This window comes from Tyto alba, unplaced genomic scaffold (assembly GCF_018691265.1).
Source record: "Tyto alba isolate M040663 unplaced genomic scaffold, T.alba_DEE_v4.0 Super-Scaffold_49, whole genome shotgun sequence".
Taxonomy (NCBI): domain Eukaryota; kingdom Metazoa; phylum Chordata; class Aves; order Strigiformes; family Tytonidae; genus Tyto; species Tyto alba.
Window position 1 is genome coordinate 1,545,297 of NW_024881325.1, and position 23,961 is coordinate 1,569,257.

General features: G+C 38.1%; 2 protein-coding genes across 2 annotated transcripts in view; one reads left to right on the top strand and one right to left on the bottom strand.

Annotated features, from left to right (window-relative positions):
* Nucleotides 1-10,229, bottom strand: part of TIMP4 (TIMP metallopeptidase inhibitor 4) — a 33,165-nt gene extending 22,936 nt beyond the window's left edge. The window contains exon 1 of the mRNA XM_042806980.1: nucleotides 7,049-10,229. Within this exon, the coding sequence (XP_042662914.1) occupies nucleotides 7,049-7,178 (130 nt within the window). The 5' untranslated portion in view covers nucleotides 7,179-10,229. The remainder of the gene's footprint in view (nucleotides 1-7,048) is intronic.
* Nucleotides 1-23,961, top strand: part of SYN2 (synapsin II) — a 193,291-nt gene that overhangs the window by 121,648 nt on the left and 47,682 nt on the right. Inside the window, exon 6 of the mRNA XM_042806979.1 lies at nucleotides 22,149-22,211. Coding sequence (XP_042662913.1) covers nucleotides 22,149-22,211 — 63 coding nt within the window. The remainder of the gene's footprint in view (nucleotides 1-22,148; nucleotides 22,212-23,961) is intronic.

The window sequence follows — 23,961 nt, forward strand, 5'->3', positions numbered from 1 at the left end:
TTAAATAAAAGTAACACAGTTCCTAAATTATCTTATCCTGCATTTGTAACATACTCAGCAATGAGTCAGTGTTACTGAGTTACTTCTAAATCAGGCAACTAGCCTAATTCTTCTGAGATTTTATTTTACTACACAGTACTCAGCTCTGTTTTTTTCACTAAAACTAGATTATTTTACAGCTGTCAACTACATTCTAATTGGCAAGAGAGTTGCGTTCAGTAGATCTGATTCCTTAAAATTTTGTCCTGTTGTTCCATTTCATGATGCCACCTCATTTTACAGCTACAACTTTTAAGCTGTTGGGAGCACTGCCATGAAAAAGTTCAACGAGCAAACGAAGGGAGAGTGACTGCATTTTTCCAGACTGAGCCCCATTTTCATGCCTAAATGGCAGGGTTCTGAAGAACAGTGATTTACAGAAGATTGGAAATTATTTCTTAGAGTAGCATGATATTGGCAATGCAATTCAAGTCCTGAATTCAGAACTGAAAAGTAAGTTAGGAAACTAACTAGACATGGAAATTTGAAGTACGTTCTCAAAATGTTTGCTTCTATCTTAAAACCTCAAGTAGATGTAGGGTTATTTGTAGATCTTATTCAGGTAATACTTCCTACTCCCAAACAGGAAATTCAGTCTTTATCCTTGGAAGCTGTTTCACTAATATTTTCTTAAATGTTAGCTGCAGATGGAAGGACTCAGACTGCTATTCCTGCAACGGCACTCCAACAGTTCACTGAACATGAATATTGAGGTGCTTTATTGAACACTGAGCAAAGACAGGTACAATGTAGTTACAAATACGTGTACATGTAAGTAGTAATTAACAGCACAGCATCTCTGCAGTCTGTGCAGTCATTTTTTGTATTTTTGAAAGCATTTAGAAGTTTTAGGCTATGATGCCAAGAAATATATATGTACTGCAATTATAACTTAATCGTAATAGGCAGGCATTTGTACTAGCAATGGGCCTTTGCAGGGATGCAGATACTTTTTCTTTGTTAATAGCTTCACTCTAAGTGCACCAGTAGCCACTTTAAGCTAAATGACTTCCTGGGATTCCTGCTGTCTAGGGTTTTTTAAATTTTATTTGAAAAAACTATTAATGTGTATAATGTGTATGCATAAGAGACAAGTAAGAAAAATTACTACATATTTCTTTCATACTTACAGAAGGAAAGAAACCTATCCCCTTTTGTATAACTGACTTTGGTAGGATGTTGCACAGCCAAAATAGGTGAAAGGTGGTTTTGGTATTTATATCACAAGTCTGTTGAAATGTGAGTTAAGGGTAAGATGTCTATTTTGCAATAATTTTTACTAATCAACTTACTATTAGTCATAAAACAAAAAGTGGACACTGGGAAGGGCGTGACTGTGAATGATTCCTACGTACCAACACTGTTTTCTGAACACTTGGGCAACTCTATTGAGCATAGGACTGGAATTCAGCTTTTCTCAGCCACTTGCTGATGACATGAAGGTAAGAGAATTGCCTACTTCTCAGCAGCTCTGCATTAAACCTACCAAACATGAATAACATTACTTTTGAGGTTAGCATAATTTCTAGCTGGTTTTAAGATGACTCACTGGTTAATATAATTCGGGCTCTGAAAATACTGTTCTGGCAGCATGCTCTTTCAATGGCACTGATAGTCTCTCAACTTCATTTTCATAATAATTCTTGCAAGAAACACACTCAGGTGCTGTTCTTTTCCCATTGTTTGAGAGAGAACTAGAACAGCAAAAGTCCAGTACGTTATTCCTATAACAGAATACAGAATTCTTGGAATAGCAACTCAGCTTTAATTTCTGTGTGGGACCCCTGAGAAATGGTAGCTGCATAAACCTGTCCAGTCAGTGATGAGTTACTCTAGAAATACACCTAGTGTTATTTTTTGTCGCTGATTGCCACGCTAGAGGAAGGCCATTGCTATGAAACAGTAACAGCTGCCTCTGGCAGGACAATAGTACAAATGCAGATCATATGCCAAGTACTATAATCTTTCCCTGCTATGGAGGAGGTGTCTGTAAGACTGTAGGCAACTCCAGGATACAAAGTGCATGTCTGAAAGCACGGCCTGTGACCAAGGGCCCTGCCAGGCTCTGCCAACAGCGAGGCCGTCTTGCCCGTTCCCTCAAGCAGCAGCTTCAAGACTTGGGATTTTTTTATGGGACTCTGTTGAAACCCTCACAGAAGACCAAGGTCTGCTGCATCCATGTCTTTAATGGTCTTTTGTTACGTGGCATGGTTCTTACTGTTTGTGTGAACACTGTACTCCCAAACACGTGCAGATTAATTAGCTAAGTGCTTCATTTTGTGTCAAACCCCACACTGAAGGTGCTCACCAACCTAAACATGTAATCAGCATCTGCACAGTCACACTGCTCACAGCAAGTACACTCTGTGAGGTTAAGAACAGGGTGACTGCGTATAACGTTATATAGTAAGAATAAAATATTAAGTCTACTTTAACTTCACCGTTTACCTTTTCTCCCCTAACTTGGAAGAAGTACTGCCTACGTTTCTAATACATTTTCCAATGCTGATTTTTCCCATCAGGCAAAGTTACTTCCCACTTTAATAATGTACAAATTAATCCATTCCAGTACAAAACTAAGATATTATATTGCAGAGAGGCAAAATCATGGGACACTGAGCCATGAAAGTTTTAATATGAAATTCAATAATAAAGAAATAGTATATTGTAATTTTATCCCAGAGGAGCTGACTTTGAAAACTTAATTCTGGTGTATTTAAATAAAATTTTTACTGTTATTTTTAAATGTGATTAAAATTTAATATATCATCTGGCACATCTTTGCAATTCCTGATCTCAGTGATCTTATGAGATTTTAACAGACTGAAAGTGCTGCCAAGCTCCAGCTGTAAAGCTTCCATCATATTTCAAAATGTGCCACTCTTCTCCAAAGCTGTAGAACTATTCTCTGAAGCTATATATTTATTTGTACTCAAGATCTGTTAGTAATTCCTGTTGGATTGTGATGCCCAATATTCAGTAAAAATACCATTTTTGATAGATGTTTAAAAAGAAAAAACAACAGTAAGCTTAAATCAGAAAGAATGCATCTAACTTTAAAGGTAGGGTACTGCTGTTACACAGCTAAGAAATGCAAAGTATTTACATATTTGTCCTACTGTCCAAAAACCAGCTTTGCTTATGCCTAATGCGCAAAAACCAGCATGAATTAAAAGCGACGGACTTCAGAAAGGAATCAGTTCTCTCCATATATATCATTTCTCTTTATGGGTTGTCTAATTTGATGTGAACATTGGTTTAGAATTGAGTCCAGGAAGACTGAAGTCAGTGGCAAAAGGGAAATCTGTTATCTTGACGCTATCTGATAAATTCAGGTGCATCCATGGTTCTCTCCCAAGCAAGCCATTATCAGAGGAATTTTCTTCTATCGGCTTGAAACTATGGTGCCTCGTTACTGAATTTTAAACGTTAAACAGCACATCCTCATGGCATTCCACTTCTGTAAGGGTGGATTCTTCGGGGGGGGGCAGAGGGTCGGCACTGACAATCATCAGTGCAGTGCATGGAACCGCTATTCAATAAGCCTCCCATCTCCATTTCCAGTGCAAGTCCTCTTGAGAAGTGTAGGTGTTCACTGGGGTTTGAAGGCATCCAGCACGTTTTAGGAGGGCCTCAGCACTGCTAGAAGAACACAAGAGGAATGTGTCTCCCTTTTTTTTTATATATAAAAGGTGTGGATATCCACGGTGCTAGACACTTCCTACAAATGAGGATTTACCTCTTTTTGAAGTAAAATTGAAAACTGCTGAGAAATTCATGAAAACTGCTCAAATTTCTACAAAATCGCACCCTCTTGAGGCGATATGGGAAGATTAACAAACCCAAGGTCAGGTAAATGGTAGGACTGGCATGGAACTCGTTATTTACTCCCCATCATTGTTGTTCTTCCTGCAGTGTACAACCACGTAACACCTGCAGGGCTCTTCACTCCTTCCTTATTTTAGGTTTAGCCAGCACCTTGCAGGACCAGAAGCTCTCTTTTACTCTAGGTCTGTCAGAAAGCCAATCATTTCTACCAGGTTACGCAGGTTGTGTGGTAGCTGTGGGCATTTAGAGAGAGTAAAGCCACAAAAGCCTCCTGACAGTAAAAGACAAAGTGTCACAGCACTAATCATGTAAACAATAGTAAAAGTGAAAAGAGCTTGTCTCTGACTTAATTTCTGTGCTTGTTTTTTTTTTTCTTGGGTATCTCATAAATGCTAAGGTTTCTGAGTGGCTTCACACATTCAGTTAGTGGGTCAAGTAATATCTATTGATTCAACCCCCTCCACCTCCATTTTCACTCCACCCAAATCACGAGTGATCCTAAATGAAATATGTTACAGATATATAGTGACCGAGAAATAATGCAGTAACTGAAGCACGTCAGTAGCTCTACGAGCAAGACTGAGACTTCATCTCAGTTTTCACTTTACTGTGGAATTTAGAGGCATGGCATGGTTTCTTTTCATTTAATAAGATGTGCCAGGGCTTTATTCAGCAAGGAAATACTTGAATGTGTTTGTGGGTACAGAGATGGATGAACTTAAAAATAACTGAAAAAGATTGCATAGTCTCAGCTAATTATCCCTGTAGATTAGTATTCAACTCCCATAGATTTTGGCAGTGAAGAGATGTCCCTCTCTTTGTTTATCGATATTTTGAAAGCACGACAGTGTGGAAATTGAAGTACAGCTCTTCAATTTAATCTTCAATCTATTTTTAAAGAAGATATATGGAATACTTAAGTAGGGTGCTGTTAACAGGAGAAGTCTGAGGCAGGCTAGTGCACGGGATAGGCCGTGGCTGGGCGGGGGGCAGAGCCCTGGCTGCGCCCCGGCCCCCTCCCCAGGGCACCCCGCCACCGCCGCCCGGCCCCGGGGGGACCAGCTCTCTGGCAGCAGGGGTGGAGGAGCTGCCTCTGCCTGCTGGAGTTTTCTCCTACGCAGGGCAGACAGCTCCAGGGCCTTCTCCAGCTCCTTTAATTTTGCTCTGCTTATGCAAAACACTGTGGCCAAAGCAATCAAATAATTAATGCATAAACGCTTAGAATGTGTTTTATGTGTACATACATGCAAAGGAATATATAAAAATACGTATACACACATACATGAAGGAATAGCTACGTATCTCTATCATTTTACAATATATAGAAATGCTATTTTAAAATGATAAATATTAAATAAAGGGATCCTTGATATAAACGTTCCTTGGCCAAAAGGTGCAGTTTACTTAAATAGAAATACTTATAGACGTGAGAGCTTGAGCATCAAGTCCAAATATAAAGTAGTTTTATTTTACAGTCTTCAGTACTTAAATATAAATAAAAAGCAGCATATAACTATAATTTGTAACACGTATTTAAGAGTGAAATGTATCTAAATATATAAGAAGGGCCAGAATGGCTTCCCCAATGAAAATAATCACAATGAGTATTTTGAGTTTCCTCTATACTGTGAAATTGTTTATTTAGAAAAATCTCTATATTAGGTCTGTTGAAAAATTGCCATTTTCTTAGGTACAGGAATGCAGCAGTCTAATAGAGTTAAATGTATACATACATGGTTAAGCTCCTGGTAGCACAACTTCTATTTTCTTTCACACCTTAACCAAGCCCAAGTTTGTAATGCCTGGTGTAGGTAACTTAATGAAAAACATTGCTTAACACAAGCAGATTAAAAAACAATTTAACTGATGGCCACAAACAGAGCTTAGAGTTTGTCATGGCTACAAAGATTTTCTGTCAGGGTATAAAAGCAATTAATCAGTATGCAGAAGGTATTGCCTGCCCCATAGAGATGCTAATTTTGTGACACTTTGGAAACTCATGTTCTACATTTACTGTTCACACTAGATGGAAGCTAACCAGCCTTAGCTTGAGCTAATGAAATCAAAAGACTGCAAAATGTCACATTTTCTCATCCCCATGCAGTCTAATTTTGAGATCTCTAGTTTCTTTCTATAAGTTGTTTGACAACTACGGTGCTGATTGAGTATCGTGAAACACAATTGTCCTGAAGACTGGAAAGTTGTATTTATACAGAACTGCTGTAGCCAGTGTATCTGCAGAAAATAAAGGGTCTATGGGTTTCCTGCTCAAGTATTTTTCGAAAATGACAAAAAGCCCAACAACCAGTTAAAGAAATTGTAGTATAGCAGAACAACAAGCAAGTCTTTCAATATGTTATCACTGGGGACTTGGGGGGGGGGGGGGGGGGGGGGGGGAAGAGGGGGGGAGGGGATGGGATGGGTTTCTTTTTTTTTTCTCCCAAAAGTGCTATAAAATATACCTATATGCATAGTTTACACATAAGCAGACATATCTGGATAGAATATTCTATTAGAGATGGTAGCCATTTGTATTCTATTAGAGATACTGTTAACAAGAGCCATTTGGAAGTTCAGGTATTCTTCCCTGCTTACTGTAAGTTAGGACCTAATAGAGAGGCTGTTCCTATTAAGGGGGAAAAAAAAAAAAAAAAAAAAAGCTACTAAATAATACAGTCATTTCAACAGTTTGTAACTACAAACTTATCTGGAAAACCAAGAAAAGCAGACTAGCTCCTACCATTCCCCCCCCATAGCTCTCTCTTTACATGGGATCCCTGTGCTCATTTTGTTTTAAAATCCTTGGAGAGACTAAGCCACCTGGTTAAACACATTCCTCTGCAGCTCTAGGGGGAAAATTTAAAAAAAAAAAAAAAAAAAAAAATCAATCCTAGCAGCGAATGCAGCTCGGCTGGCTGTCCTGCTGCCTGGCTGGTTGTCTGTCTGTCCTGCCGCCCGGCTGGCTGGCTGGCTGTCCTGCCGAACGGCGGTCTGCCTGTCTGTCCTGCCCTGCCCTGTCCTGCCGCCCGGCTGCCTGTCCGCTGTCTGTCTGTCCTGTCCTGCCGCCCGGCCTCCTGTCCGTCTGTCCTGCCCTGCCGCCCGGCTGCCTGTCCGCTGTCCGTCTGTCCTGCCCTGCCTTGCCCTGCCGGCCGGGGCGAACGCGCGGAGCGGACGGACTCACCCAGGGCCGCGTCGCAGAGGAGCTGCTGGGGGTGAGCGGGCGCGCAGCTGCACGCCTCCGCCCGCTCCGCGGGGCTGCGCGCCAGGAGCAGGAGCGCGGAGAGCAGCAGGGCGCGGGGAGCCGGGCTCATGGCGGCGGAGCGGCCGGGGGGCACCGCTGCCCTGCGCTGGCTGGACGGCCGAGCTGCCTGCGCGCCCGCGGAGCGCCCCGCGGTGCCCAGAGCGCGGTGCCCAGAGCTCCGCGCAGCCCTCCGACGCTCGGGGGCCGCCCGCCCTCGCTGACTCCTCGCTGCCCTGACATGGGACCCTCGTATTTATGGCCCTGACACTAAGTCCTAACTCCGCCTTCCCGAAGGAAAAAGCACATCATTGGTGAAAGTTATTGTAGCAGAAGAGAGGTTACCTTAGTAAGCGCTGCAGGGTTGTTGTCAGGAGTTAGTAGGGCTATTAATAATGAAAAGCCTTTACAAAAACATCTTTTACGAGTAGCCAGAGCTGATTTTATGAACTTAGCGGAAGAAAGATTTTTCTCTTTCTCTAGTAAATCTCCTTCCAGTTTGAATTTAAAACCTAGTTCTGCTACCTTCTCTGTTTTGGTCAAGTAAACAAAGCTGTCCTTTTTCAAGCTCTGTTTTCATTTGCAGTCCCTGATCTTCCCCTGCACTTCTGTGCATTTTCTTGAAATGACGTCCCTGTTTGCAGGCTGGACAGAACTTCATTCATGAAAAGGAAATGTTTCAATGCTCTATTTGTGAGCCTAGAACAATTGGTAGTTGCAAGGAATAATGAATTAAAAATGAAAGCTGCAATAAAAGGCATTTTTTAATTACTTCATCACAGATTTAATTTAAAATAACAAGGAAAAATATACCAGTGGTGTGTGTTGGAGGCACGGCTCTTTCTCTGCATTCCGTATTAATGTAAGTCCTAATCAACACAGATCTTTCTCTGTATTTTCTGGCTCATGTTATACATGGAACACAGACAGAAATGCAAGAGTTCAGAAATCTTTTTCAACTTCAGCTCTTTTGTTGCTGTAACAATCTGGATATGTGTAACATGCCTACACCCTCTCTTTATAAAGAAGTGGTTTCCTGAGAGAACAGCGTAAGGTTTGATTAGAGAGTAATAAAATGCATCCATAGATTGACACGCAGGGCAGAACTGGTTAACGGATTGCATATTTTGTCACTTCACACGTCAAGCTGAGGAATCGAAAATTCATTAACGTAATTTGAACCATTTCAATCCAGACTCATGGGAATTCATTTTGTTGAAGCTGAGATTTAGATGTACACAAAGTAGATTATTATTTTATACTGATGTGTACACATTTCACAGCAGCAGATTTATTTTATTTTTGAACAGTAAGAGGTCACTTTTACAACAATTAGTGCTCTGATTCTTCTTTTTTTTTTTTTCCTCCCATGATCCCCCAGAGACACTCTCCATCTGTTAAAAAAAAAAAAAAAGCAGAAATATTCTGAAATATTAGAATTACGTCTCATTTTTAAATTTTTGGTCCATATTCAGAACTGAGCCAGGAATGTTGTACACTATGTCCTGATTTAGTTTAAGCAGCCATACTTTGATTTTTAATTTTTCCCATCTGAAGTTTTGGCTTCAAGTCATAAGGTCGGATCCAAGTCCTGGGCTAACACCTGAAAACAATTTAGACCTGTTAACATCTCTGTTCTTACCTAGAGGAAACTTACTTTTTTCAGGAAGCTTTTCATGTAAGTGGAAAGATAAAAAAGCTGCTGAAACCTTACACAGGAAGTTCAAGCTACAAGAAGGCCACAAAAAAAAAAACAACAACAAAAAAAACCAAAACAAAAACAAACAAACAAAAAAAACCCAAAACAAAACAAAAAAACAACCCCCAAGCAGGTATTTAATGGTCTGTGTGGTCAGTAGTGCTAGGACTACTGATTTTCAAGTCTCACGTAGGACAGTAAGACAGGAAAGTGATGAAGGAATTAATTGAGAGCCATTGATTGGCTTCCAGATGACATCGCATGTCTGCTGCTATAGATGATCTCAATAGACCACTTTGAATTTTACTGAAACAGTAATCAAATAATAAAGAAATACACTGGTCAAGCTTTCTCTAGCACTGAGCATGCAGGTGTAACTATTAGATGGTTAACTAAGACACATTTTGCCCAAGGTTGTCCAGAACAACTTATCAACCTACTACGCTCTGCATGTCCTAAAGACTTTTCTATCTAGTACAATCAAACTAAAAATACTATGCTCAAAACACAATTTAAAAATAATTTTGTGACAAATTTTTTAATTCACAACTATCTTGTAGATATAATTGAGAATTAAATGCATTCAACTGAATGTGTAGAAACATAAAAGTGCTAAAACTAAATTTCATATGGTAATTGTGCAAATGCCATAAAACCACATTTTAATTACGATCTTACATAGTATTGCCTGCAGCTACCCTTGACATAATCCTGCTGGATTTTTAAGAGTCTTTCAAAGCCATCTGTACATAGGTAGAATATTTAAAGCATGATTACACTGAGAGGAGCAAATGGCCATAAAAGAGGTTCTCAGTGAATATATTTCCCGTAGGTCGCTACACCCGGTCGGCGTCAGAAGGGATGGGCTTGGAACGCGCTCTACGCAACACGGCCTTTCAGCGGTACTCTGGGTTTTAGTGAAACTTGTGGCTAGAAGGTTTCTCAACCCCAGCGTGAAACAGCGGGTCACAGCAAGAGCAGGCAAGGCAGATAGGTACACCAGTGGGTCCTGGGGTACCCGGACTCACTCGTTCAAAGCCAGCGCTTGAAGCTGGCTGTTCTGCTTCCCACGCGAGTCTGACTAACGAGCAGGTTTTTGGTAGGTGTATCTCTCATTTCTGCATGACAACATTGATACAGTCTTATCATTAAAATGTAAAAGGCCAACAATTTTTGAAACCTATTTTGAAACTTCCATTTTCTGATCAATCTTCATTCTGAAACAGTAACTGTGGTCAAATTACTATCAGCGTTCAGACAAAGACATATTTACATCAGAGCATTTGAAATGGATTTTAATAAGTCTGGAAATCTCTATACTCAGGAACATGCTCTCACAAATGCAAGAAAAGGCATTTTTAGTCTGTATCATCAGAGGAGACAAATATTGTCTGTAGCTTCTACTGATACCAGTACAGCGTTGAGTACCTGTTACTGCTGGACAGTATCAGCAAGCATTAGGTCTTCACTTGAAGCTGCGTTGCCCTTTTTTATATTCTGTATTGTTAGTATTTTTCATTGCATTAGGAAAATTACTTTCAGAGACTTTAAAAGAAGCCCTAAGCTCAGCACCCATTCTCTATTACAGTTAGATCTTAAACTTGTAAAATGGAAAGATTATTCCCAAAAGGCATAGAAATTTTCCTTGACTTTTAAGCAAAACGATCTTGTATCTTAAATAATAGTAGAGAAATTATAGAGAAAAATGTCTTATAAATATAAGCAGACTGAACAATAGGAACAGTCTTTTTACTGTGTGTATAAATGGACTAACAGTACAGGGCTTCTTTCACTATGCTGTATGTTATGATGTCAGTTTTCCTTTAGTTTGATAAGTAAGCCATGATATCATAGCAAATTATGTCATAACACCAGTGAAGGATGAAGGGTAGCAGGATGAAATAGTGCCGGCCCCCTGGTTATATTCTGATACAGCCAACACTTGCTAATCAGAAACAGCGAAGTTCATTTATCAAGGCATAGTCATTGATTCCTTCAATTCATCATTGACACAATAGAAAAAATACTGGACACTTTCTCATTTCTGACTAGCTAAGTAAGTCTTGCGTTGAACAACTAATTTCTGTTTTCTGGTAAAATGCAAGAAAATGAAGAGGATTGGGGATATTTCGCTGTGTTTGTGGATGTGTACAATATCAAAACAAGGCAGGAAGCGTGACTACAGCCCAATTTATGATCAGCTTCTTCCCAATGGGAATTCTAATTTTGCACAGGACTTCTAATTCTGGAGGGGTTTTTTGTACTGTGGGTTGTCACAATCCTTGTTAGTTTTTACTACGAAGAATCTATCAACAGCATTCAGGTCATTAATTACCATCATTGTTTCTTTCTCTTCTAACAGCCCCCAGAGACCCGTATTAAAAACACTTGGTCTCCTTCTGTTGGATGCCATACAAGCAGAGTCCCATGGAGTGAAGTACTGGTTCCCCTGAACACCAGAGCAAACTCATACTGACTTTATGACATTTTCATCTCTTCCCCAGGAGTTACTGGGGGTGAAAGGTGATAAGTAAGGTGCATCACCCTTAGAGCTGACATGGGGAGAGGCGGCGCTGCCCCATCACCTCTGCTCCGTGCTACTTTCCCACCCTTCCCCACTGTATCTGCCCTCTCCTCTCCCCTGTCAGCCTTTCGCAGCATCGCAGGATAATCCACCAACAGCACTACCTTCCTCTGACCTGTACCCATGCGTTATCTCCTGGCACTGCTGTCTCTTCTGTATTTCATTTTTCATAAGAGGCAGCACTGTGCATTCAGTTTAGAGATTCCTGGGTACCGATCATGAGTATTTCCCATGCAGGCTTGAGTCTGATACTTGAAGTAATGTCAAGGAGCAGTGAACTGTTGCATAGGGATTGTACATACAACTTTTTCAGAGGCTCTTTAACGATAATGGGGTATGCAACAGACACCTTGCTGTTCCTTCTAGTTGTGAAGCAGTTTGAATCTGCACAGAGTCTTTTGGTTGGACGGCTTGCTCTGTACACTAGCTTCTGGCAGTCTACAGAGTATAAGTTTTTTATCTATACTGATCTTATTTTCTCTCCCTTGTGGCAAACAAATCTCATTTTAGAATGACAGCAGGTAGGATTCTCCAAGGTAAGAGTTTATCTGTTGCCTTCTTGATGCTTTGCTAGAGTTCTTTTCTCCCTAGTTCTCACTTGGCATTGCATTCATTTTTCCTGAAAACTACTCTCAGTTTACCTGATATAGTCACAGTACACCTCCTGTACAAAAACTGTACAATCATGTAGAAAATACGAAGTTAGATTAGTATTTCACAAAATAGATGAGCTTTCATGGATTTTAAATTCCAGTGCCTCTGTATGTACTACAGCCTGCTTCGAAAGGGAGGGTATTTATAGCTGTTACTTCCTAACTACTACAGTAAACAAAAACCCCGTACACTTTCTAGTCACAGCAATTTGGGTAATATATTTATAAGGTGCAAATTGTTACTTGATTTTAGAAGCAGCAGTTTGTTAAAAATTTGGCAGAATGTTAGGAATTGAATGAAACACTGACATGCCAGAATCAAAATAGAATTTGTCTCTGCAAAGATTTTGTCTTCTCCAGAATTTCTACTAGAGATCTGTAGGAACTGCTCTTTTTGATTCACTTCCATTATACTTAACGTTTTTCTTGTTAGTGACAAGCTTTGCTTTCACGCTGTACAGGTATTGAAAATAGAAGCATTTTCTACCATCAGATCACTTTGTGTTGACTTAGATAACTATTCTTTTTTAACTGCAAAACAGTTGTGGGGACAACGTTATTTGAGATTGATTTCCTGGGTCAGATTTACTTGATAGTGTCACTTTATCCACTAAGATCATGTCAAAACTTGCATTGATTTCAGTGAGTACCAAGAGAACTTCCTTAAGATCCAGTCTTGGGAGGTGCTGTTGGTAGCAATTGAAGGCACGGTGTACAAGAATACCCAATTTTGCTTCGACTCCCATTAATTTGAGTGGGAATTGAAGTGGCCCAGCATTTCCCTGGGACCAACCTTTATTGCACTTATTTAGTTTATAAGCTATTTTAACCCTCTGTTTTGAATGAAGAAATCACAATTAAGGTGCATTTGACTCTCTGGTTACCTGGCACACTAATCAAATGAAATCTTTACTCTTTTTACCCACTTGAGCTTTTCGATTTCTTTAATACTCCTATTTCTAAAAAGATAATACGAAGTGTATCGCATTCTCTTTTGGCTTGCCACTTGCGTAAAGGGGATCTAAAACATGACTGTGTACAGATAGAATTTTACAGTTAGTTTTTTTCTGTCAAGGTACGAGGCAGTGGCAAATCTGGCTCGACATCTCCGAATTGTTCTTTGTGTGTGTTGAGAATAACAGCTGCGGAGTGCGATGTTTCTGCATCTCTTAATTAGGAGATGTTGGAAGACATTAGAATATGTCGGGCTACCCTGCTGGTGACCGAGAGCTTCCGTGTGGCTGAGCCCTGGCTTCATCTTGAGGTTGTGTTTTCTTAAAACCAAACAGACCAGAGAAAGTACATCTTCTGCTTGTTTATTCACTTAGGACTCTTCCTGCCTGTTTCTGGGAAAGAAAAAATGAATAAAAGGCCACCTTCATTATTTCACTTTTAATTTTCTTTCTCCAAAGTAAGCAGAGCAAAATTAGATTTAGTCTGATGCATATTCCACAAATAAATTACATGGAACTAGAGTGGTTAAATGAACTTTGCTTGGGGATTATTGGAAAGATAAATATTTAAACACTGAACTTGAGGTAAGTCATGTTTATGCAACATCTGGGGTGGTTTTTTGTCACTACTTTCCCCCTCCCCCTCTTTTTTTTTTTTTCCTATTGTGGCTTTTCTAGTCAACTCAACCATGAGGATGTTAAAGACAGGGTGAATACTGCCTTCAAAAAACTGTTTTCTATATTGCTGCCAGCAGAGGGCTTTTTTTTTTTTTTTTTTTTCCCTTTAGCAGATGATCTTTGCCCAGCTTTATTTTTATATATATCTTTGATTATATTTTATATTATATCTTAGTTAGAAGAATTCAAAGTAAATTTACAAGAATTCCAATTATATCTCTTGGAAATAAAATAGCTTATATTATGTAAATCTAAGCATTATTCAAAAATATTAAAATTGCAGAAGAACTTATAAACCTTTGAGCACTTTAGTGTATGAAGCTTAAATGTTAAGGATTTATTTTAAATTCGTAGATTTACAGTGAAGAAATCGCAGGATGACACTCTACGTAAACCAGACTTACAAACTCCAGAAAATTTCTGAAATAGGGAAGGACAGGTATTATTTCCATTACATGAAGACTGTGCTGGTTAACTATATAGTCATCTACTGGTTAACCAAATAACCTTCAATTCAGATTATAGAAGGTGATAGCGGTGCCCATAGGTATTGTGTAAGTATATCAAACTTGAATACTTCTTTCTACAGTAAAAAGCATGATAAGCAGTATGAGGAAATCTTTATGTGGCCAGGTATTAAGGATTAATGAAATAAAATTATTCTTGTCTTTGTAAGCTCGTAGTACAAAGAGTCTTCAATTTTAAAACATTGATGCAGATGGAACGTTAAGAAGCAGTCATAATAATTATCCTTGCTATCGTGACGTCAATAAGAGAATTGTAAAATCGGCTTTTTAGATTTTCATGCTCATCTGATTAGGAGAAGTGCTTCTAATTGTAAGACAGCTTTATTGTTATCAGATAACTAGCATGCATTAAATTTACAGTCTCTAGAGTATGTTGGTCAGAAATTACCTAAAATACCTAGAACTGTGAGAATGTAGCACAGGGCATTTCATTTTCAAACTCAAACCCAGTTGCGAGCATATGTGCTTCATAGCTAGATAAAAGACAAAATGGCAGTAGTTTTAGGGACTAGTCATTGTGGTTTTATATAGGGACCTCAGGGCAGTGTTACCATCTATAAAAATGTCCTACAGTGCCAATAACCAACAGGTTTCCTAACCACACATGAACGAGGGTGGGGTGCGCTGTAGTCATCGAACCTAGCAGGAACACAGGATACAGTTCTGTGATTTCAGAGCTGATATTGAATCAGACAATTCCTTCAAAATTCTTTGTGGTTAAACTGTGTCACATCCTGCAACTAACTTAGACTCCATCTAGGGAAAAAAAAAAAAAAATTAAGTAGGATTTCTGACCAAGAGCCTTAGGTTTGGCTCAAGTTTAGAAAAGAATAAACTAACAAGGCAGAAATATGTTTGTAAGAAGGGGTTGTCAGATCTCTGATAGCTACACAAATCCTAAAGAGTGAACCTACGTTCACCAGACTAATGGTGCTGCCAGCTGCCTGTAGTTACAATGTGTGTTTTGTTTCTTTGTAAAACACAAGTTAAGTTTATTTTCTCAGGTTCACTGGAAGGACATGACTCTCGTTGATATGTGCAAGTAAGAGGAATTTTTTTTTCCCTGCTGCTGCCGCTACACTGGAACTGCTTGCACAGTACACAAATTTCAATTTAAAGGAAATTATAGCAATGAATTCAGGAAGGAGAGAAGTATTAATTGCTTCTTAGTAAGAAGTACTACAGCAGACTATTGATTCTACTTTTTATTTTTCATTAAAGTACATTGAAAATACAGGTAGCAGTATAGTGTATAAATAAATAGGGCACTTATTTGTGAGCACAACATTAATCAGATCAGTGTTCATGAGTTTTATAATTTTGTTAATTAACTGCTCAGAGGTCAAAGCTGTAGCATCTATTTCAATACCTTTCTTTCCACTGAGCAGTTTTTGTACTGTTCATTGGTTTGGGTGGTTTCTTGGTTTGGGTTTTTTTTTTAAATTTCATGCCCGACTGTATCTTCTTGGTTCTTCTGCACATACTCCATGGCAGTTCCAAAATGGTGTTCTCAACACAAGACACATCCTAGGTAGGCCTGGTAACTGTTGGCCTGCCATATGTTGTAGGCCAATGGATATACCCAAGTGTTTTGAGTTATTCTAATAAATACTTTTGCAAACACTCTACGTTTGGATAACAAACAAAGTCTTCCAGAAGCATATAGATTCCTTCCTTTTCTCGAGAAGAAAAAAATCCTTTACCAACTTTCGAGAGACAAGGAAGGGTGAAACTGTATGGTTTATTTTTAACCTTTTTTTCTTAATTTTTGGCTAGCAGAGTATGCTTAGTTTTGAAACTGAAATATCTTCTGAATGCAGCCAGTTTGGCTATTTACTATTGTGCATCAGTGGTCAGGAGTTCTTGAGTTGATGAAGTCTTCTGGAACCCATGTTTCTGGTGGTTATCTGATGTGTCAACAGCAATTTGCACCATACTTGCTCTTTTAGAGCAACTACATCATTTGATCAGTGTCTTTTTTAGTTGTTTTGATTTGCCAGATTTTTCTTATCTTCTAGCAAAAGCAGACCAGTAATTGCAGTGTTTTCTGAAATGGATGAATTTTCTGCATTTCCCTGTTCATTCAGTGTAATTATTAATATGTGGGATCAGAACAGAAAACAGGCCAGCCCTAAATCTTTTATGGAAACAGCATATGCAACATATTGAAAATATCCTGACATTTCAGAAGAGCAGTACAGTATTATTTTGCAGATTTCAGGCATTTAAAATATGTTCTGAACAGTAACTAATGAATCTTTGAACCTAATTTTAGTTTGAATCCAATTTGCAAATCACCCTAGGTATGTGGAAAAGGAATGTTTGATGTAACAATTTACACCAACAGAAGAGTAAAAATCCAAAGCTTTTCAAGCCTTAATGAGGATGATTTGATAACTTACTGCTCCCAACACCAGCATTTTCAAAAAGCTTCGTAGTCCCACAGTAGCTAACCCAACAGATGTCATAACCTGATTCTGAGAGAATTAATGACACGAGAAGCATGCCTTTGTCATATATTTCAAAATAATTTGCTGTGATTGTACACTTGGCTTAATTGACATTTATTCAGCAACTTCATAATATTGGGTCAAATTCCTCCCTGCATTTAGCAATTCCATCAGTGTAACTCCTGTCTGAGGTAGTTCTTTGTCTGTTCGTAAATCTAAATAGCTTCATTGCAACTATAATTACTTTGCTAGTTGTCTGTCAGTAGTACGGGAAACAAAAAGAGCAAATGGAAAATTGGAGAAATAATGTGTGTAAAAATAATGTCAAAATAATGCTGTCTGTATTATTACTGGTAATTTTTAAGTAATTATTTAAATTATTTAAATTATTTAATTATTATTTAAATTATTTAAAGTGATTATTATCAGTAATTTTTAAAAATATTACAGTTGCTGCAGCAAGTGGTTTGAAAGTTTGAGCCTTGTACATTGTCCACCAGTTTACCTACGGAGGTCGTGTAGTCCAGATCTCATGGCATTTAGAAGCTCTTCCAGTCTGAGCCAGTTTGTTAGCTGCTGTAGCCCCATTGCAAGTATACGGCTGAAAAATCAAATCCATTCATTTTAGAGAAATCGCTCCTGTGAGGACTACAGCAATTAACTTCAAATGTGTTGATCTGAAAAAAACATGTTAGGTCCACTACACAATCAAGTTTAGTGACACTCATACAACACCATTAAAAGAATTATTTTCAACTGTACTGCCTTGAAAATAATAAAATAAATGGTAGTTATGTAAAATAAAGTGACAGTAAAGAGTTAAACTGCATACAAATTAGCTTTTGAATGAAAAATACTAATATATAGTTATTTGTATAGGGAAAAGATAGACATGTTATTGAAAACATGAAGATTTTTCAGACAGAATATTACAGTCACATTCTAAACCCATATATACCATTGTATTTCCATTACAGCTTTAATCACTTCTAATATTTAATCCCTCATTCTCCTCTGTCGTTGAACCCTTCTGCGGTGCAGTTAACCCAGGCAGGGTTAGACTTCTGATGCTTAGACAAGTGCCCAGTCTGCCAAGAGGTTTTAAAGTATTACTGCTGCACTCATTAAGACTCATGTCAAAAGTAAGTGAACTCTCAGTTTGAAGGTGCCCTGTGGTGACAACCATTAGATTTGTCTCATCATCAACTATGTACATTTATTTCATGCTATTAGTATTTGACAGAAACCATTAAAACATGTCATTTCAGTAAAGCAACTTCCACGCTATCTATTTCTCAGTTTGAAAGTTAGGAGTCAACGTCTGCTATCCAGATTTTAAAAGGATTCTGCTTCAATAGGGTTTTTTACTGCTGCCTTTTATCTGCAAAACGTAATCTACGTCTTGCTCTCCTAGGGAACGTGTTTTCAAGTTCACAGATCAAAGGCGTACCTACTACTAGTAGTACCTAGTCCTAGTCATGGAAGTGAGCCATGCAACTTACTCTAAGTTAAGGTTCTGTTGAAACGAGACTTCACATTTATTTAAAATAACAATAAGAAGTTAAAATGACAGAAATTAAAGTGGATAGACTGAATCCATCTTTGTAATTTTTAGGAGTTGATAAAGCATTTTAATAGTATTGGTATCACATTAGCAAATATCAGTAACGTATCTCAACTGTTATGTCTATGGGTTCCTACAAAGACTCATGACAGTTTTTCCAGTTGCTACTAATATTTATTACCAATCCAGTCATATTCATATGTAACTATGGAAAATTATATTGCATGCTTGACATGTACTCTGTTTTCTCTGTAATTAATAATGAGAGTTTACTGTGTTGTTATTTCAGTTATAATAGAAGTCCCGTTTATCCCCATTTAAAAAAAAAATATTCAGATATATTGCATGTATATTATATGTATGTGCAAGGGCTCGTGCAGTGTAGTCCATTTTCATCTCTTACACATACACACTTGCCCAGTTTCTTAATGTAATTTCTCTTGTTGGTCTTTTCCGATTTTTTTTCCCTCAGTTTTTAATTGTCACAGTAGAATTTATACTTTTCTGAATGTAAGAAAACCTTTGAGAAATAAGCAGTATTTTTGTAAAATGGCCTTTACCTCTCAACAGTATATTTCAAAGAAAACATGCAATGAGTCCTGTTAGTATCAGCTTTGTTTAAAGCAGTTCCATTGGTAAATGCTAGTTATTCTTTCAAGGCATCTCTCTACCAAGTAACTATAACATAAATTAAAAGGAAACCCAGGGGACTAGTAAGTTTTCACTGTTCCTATCACAGTTGTATCATACCTAATGTTTACCCAAATGCATGAAAATTCTTGAGACTGCCTGTTCTGTTAAGACAAAAATTAACATAAAAGAGCAGATTGAGAAGAGGCAAAGGGGATAACTCAGGTCAAGTTTTCTATAGATTCAATAAGACATTTCAGGCTTTGTTACTGCTTGACAGAACAATACCACGCACAGCTGGGAACCAGTGAGTGGTAGGGAAGTGACTGCATGATGGCACGTGTCTAGTGCCCGTGTACAAAGGGAAAACTGTGGTAAATAAGGTAAGAGCAGGAAGAACAGAAATGCTGTTCAAAACCCAAAACAACTACCTACAGCTTCTTCGGCCCTGTCACAGCGATACAGACAAGAGAAGCACTGGGATAACTTCGTATTTGTCTGCCTTCTATTCTACTTGGGTTTTTTTCTATCTGACGTTTGAAATGCACTATTCAGCGCCTTTTTCCCCTGCTACCACCTCTTCTCTTTGTCAGTGCTGGGATGTGGGGTACCACATAAAATCTTGATACTGGACTCCAGAGCAAAATGAGCTCTATTGCCTTAAATTATGTTAATGCATTTTTCTGAGGGAAAAAGCAGTTGGTTTTTTTTTTTTTTTATTATTATTATTTTTTTTATTTTAGTGTTTGTTCCTGTGGCCTATGGAGGATTCCACAGCTTCGGAATCATGGGAGGATACGTGGTCCTCCTAATTACAGGAGTGCCGTTTGTACTGCTGTAGTTAGAGGTCTGCCAGCATTTCCATTACAAACCCCAGTTCAGTGGTTTATAGTTCAATCATAAAAATGTGGTACTGCTCTTATGAATCTTGAGTCAGGCGATGATTTGTTCCCCTCCTCTGCCCAAAAATTTTGAAGGAAAAAAAAAAAAAAGGCTAGATTTAAAATATGAAAGCAATAAATGACTAGATGTTGACTATACAGGATATTGCATGCTTACAGTTTAGCAAGACCTTTATTCTTAAATTGTTTTATAGGTGACCTTTACTGTATAATGCTTTTGCAAGTGCTTTTGGCTATTTTGAAACTAATCAATTTTTTTCATCCTTACATGCCTTGACTTGAATTAGTTAGATTGGAACAGATCTGTAAAAAGCAATTAAATGTATTTCACATTTAAAGATCAACACTTGAAATGGCTCCTAAACAACAGTTAAATAAAAGACTTTCAAAGTTTTCATAGTTACCAATTCCTACAGTGAATCCTACAGTCTGAGTACCCAGAATTTCTGCAAAAGATACAAGTTACCTTCACACAGGCACTGAAATGTGGCAGCTACAGTTACACGTGTGATATAAAGCACTAAGAGATGGTTTTCAGAGTGGTCTGCTTGCCCGTGGCAGTAATCCTGGATTTCAGATCTCGAGGGTGCCATGGCAGAAGATACGTATTTGACATCTTCACTTAACTAAAGGAACAAATTAACTAGGATTGCAGTAAATTTTTCATAACTGCATGTCTTTAAATCAAATCTGGCTTTCACCTGAAAATACATACTAGCCTTAGGTTTGGGTTTGATGCAGAAATCAGGCAAAAACCTCCATGGCCTGTGATGTGTAGCAGACAACTGTAAGACCCTGTAGTTTCAGCAGGTTTTGAAAGCTCTGGTATGTTAAAAAAGTAGATCCAAAAATTCCTCCTTTTTCTTCTGATCAGGCAGAGCAGAAGCTGAGATTCTGTCAAAAAAACCCAAGCAGCTTGGTTTTGTTTGCTTAGGTGTTCTAAAAAAGTCAGAATGAAAAAATATTGCATCATTATGCAGTTTAGGAAAGTCAGAGAAAGTCCATTCAAAAAAAAAAAAAAATCATGCACTGTCCTGGAAATCTGATGGTAAGTAGTATAGAGTATGTACCTTGCAGTGAATGCCCGCTTGTTCTCATGCAGATTTGCCTTTTGGTTAAAGTATGTTTAAAGCAGACATCCTTAAACCATATGGAGAATAAATGTTTAAAATATAGCAAAAGCATGTGTGAATTTTAATTAGCTTTATAACCCCACAAATAGGTTTGGATGTTACCAAAAGCCAAGTGATCTTCCTACTTTTTATCTCTTGATCTCAATGTTGATATTTACAATCCAGTGACCTTTTTGGTGGAAATATCTGTTTGTGACTTTCTGTGAAATGTTGTGCAAAGCACAGTGAGATAAGTGTGAACTCCATTTAACCTCTTGACGATCGTTTGTAAGTATTTGGAAAGTAAATTTCTCCTAAAATCTCTAAGAATTCTTAGTTTATTTTCTAAAGCATCAGCTTTGCCTTTGATTGTATTTACTGTGTTAAAAATTTGGTACTAAATGAATGTTTCAGACCCCATAACACTTACTGTCATGCTGCTGCCCAGTTCAATTACATGTTAATTTTTTTATTTCTAGTCATAATGGTGTTCTGCTAAGTATTTGTACTTACGCTTGGTTGACAGAGGTTCAATATATGTACATTTTATGTGGAAGAAGAAAGACAAAGAGGTGCCAGTTGTACCCATGACCTAAAACCTCTAAAAATTCTTCAAATGAATGATTGAAGTAAAACTGGTTATTCGCAGAACTTTCTGAGAGACAGAACCGTTATCATTGGACTGAATAAAGCATATTCATGTGGCTTTTTATATTTGATTTCCTAATCAATGGCTGAATTATTACTTGCATTCTATGTGGAAGCTGGAGCCATCCCTAGAGTACTTGGATATCCTGTAACAGAAGTTAGGATCCGCCTTTAAAGAAAGTTTTTTTTTGGGAATTAGACATCATTGCTTTTCTAAGTGGCCACAAAGAGAATTTACAAGCTAGCTAAATAATGGAAATCAAGGGGAAAAGGAAAAAGGTGGTTAATTTAACATCATTAATGATTATGGCCTTGGAGAGTGTGAGTTTATGTGTCAGAAAACACAATAGCAAAACCTAAAATAGGAAATAGCAGAAATTCAGTTTAAAAAGTGAAGTCAAAAGAAAGACATACAAAAAAGTTAAGACCGAAGTGCATCAGTTGTATGTATTGGCACTTGGAAAACATACACAGTGCAGAACACATAGTCTTACGTAGATGAGTAACAGTTCGAATAACCGCATGGCAAGAACAGTTTTGGCTGCATTATGGCCATGCTTAAATAATTTTAATGAATGATGTAGCTTAATCATTTAACTCATGGTTGCTCTCTCTAATGTGTCTTTTTTGTTTTCCCCCGTAGCTAACAATGCCAACATTTCCTGTTGTTGTGAAGATTGGACACGCTCATTCAGGCATGGGAAAGGTGCAGATGCTACTTACTGCATGTTAGGAGGCTGGGTGTTTGTCTAAAATAATATGCATGTCCTTGCACTTCCTGGATATTTTAACTTTTCCCTGTCCAAGTTCTGTGTCAGATCCCTGCCCTTGCAGATCTCTGCTTCTATATTATTCAAGAAAGCATCTCTCTTTAGGAAAATATTAAAACACCTATTTTCACATTGATGCTTTTTCAGTTTAAGAATTATACTATATAGGACGTTCTTTGAAACGTGCTGAGGTGCTTTCTTGAAGCAGAGCCGTATTTATTTAGTTGACTACAGTGTAACTTTTTAAGAGTCAAGATCTGTTTACACAATCCAGGTTTTTGGACCTGGGAATATAGGAGGATTTTGCCTTGGTTCTTTACTAGTTTCAGCTTGATACTGAACTTTTATTCATTTCCTATCTTAATGTATTCTCTGTGATTGTTTCATACCACTATATAACTGCTGCTTTCTTTCTCCAAAGTAATTGCATTTCAGTGGTGAGTACAGTTGTTTTGATATCACTTATCTTGCAATGATGTTTCAAAGGGGTATGATTTAGATCCCACTTTCATTGGTATCAGTGAAAATTTCTAGCATTACAGATTAACTACTTTCTCTCACTGAAGACACTTCAGTGCTTTAAGTGTTTCAGATTTTAAAACAAATCATGAGAGAATAGTTACATTTATCATCTTGAATCTCCAAAAGCTCCATGAACATAATGTTTGCCACTAGCAATAGAAATAGAAAACTCATTTAATTGTATTTTATTCAATAATTATGCAAGTTGTACTGTATGTTACATTCTTTTGCTGATGACTGTTTTGCTTTATTTCATATTTAGTAAGTCAGTGGATCTAGCAGCCAATCTAACTGAGAGCAGAATTAACTACTAATTACTTAAACTGCAGTTTCTGTGGATTGCATATGTGAAGTATTAGAATGTTTATACTGTACTTTCAATATTCACCTCATTTATAGAAAAGGGAAATAATGCACAGAAACGTTCAGCATATCAAATGTCTAGAAATAAATCTAGACTTTTTTAGCTATAAAATATTTTAAGCCCTTAATGATTAAACGCCAGTCTTTTGTAGTGAAATGCTTACAGTCAGAATCCAAATAAAGGTTCTCCTCATACCCCGGTCCTCCCTAAAGGCATTGCTAGGAGTAGTGTTTCCGTTGGTTGTAGTTACACTCACATCTGCTATTAAGTTTTCAGAAACTAAGTTGAAACCAGGCATTATGTCTGGTTTTGTGGCTCTCAAATGGCAAATTACTCTGTATTGTTCTCCATCCGAGAGTTGAGAGCAAATACTTAGGCCTCATGACTTCTTTTAGCTTCACCAGGCTCCATTTAAGTTGCAAGTCCCATCTCACAGCTGTGGCACTCTGGCCCGCGGGCTCCCCTTTAGGTACCAGGTGACAGTGGAAGCAAACAAGACACTGGGCTTGTAATGACGTAACATGAAAAATACTAATCGCTGCCTCCTCGCCATTCTGAAATGTACTTTGGATCGGTGTGTTGGAGTTCCAGTTTCCCTCTCTCATTTTCTACTAGCCCTAAGACTTCTCTCCTGAGTCACTTTTTCTCCCCACTTCAGCCAGCTTCCTTTAAGTCAGCCATAGAGATGTGCTTCCCTGTCCAAAAGTAATGCCTCTGTCCTCCATCTGTCCTCTAAAGTCTCCTTCCCCTAAATCAATATTCCTCACTTTTCCACCTCCCTCTTATTTCAAGATGTTAAG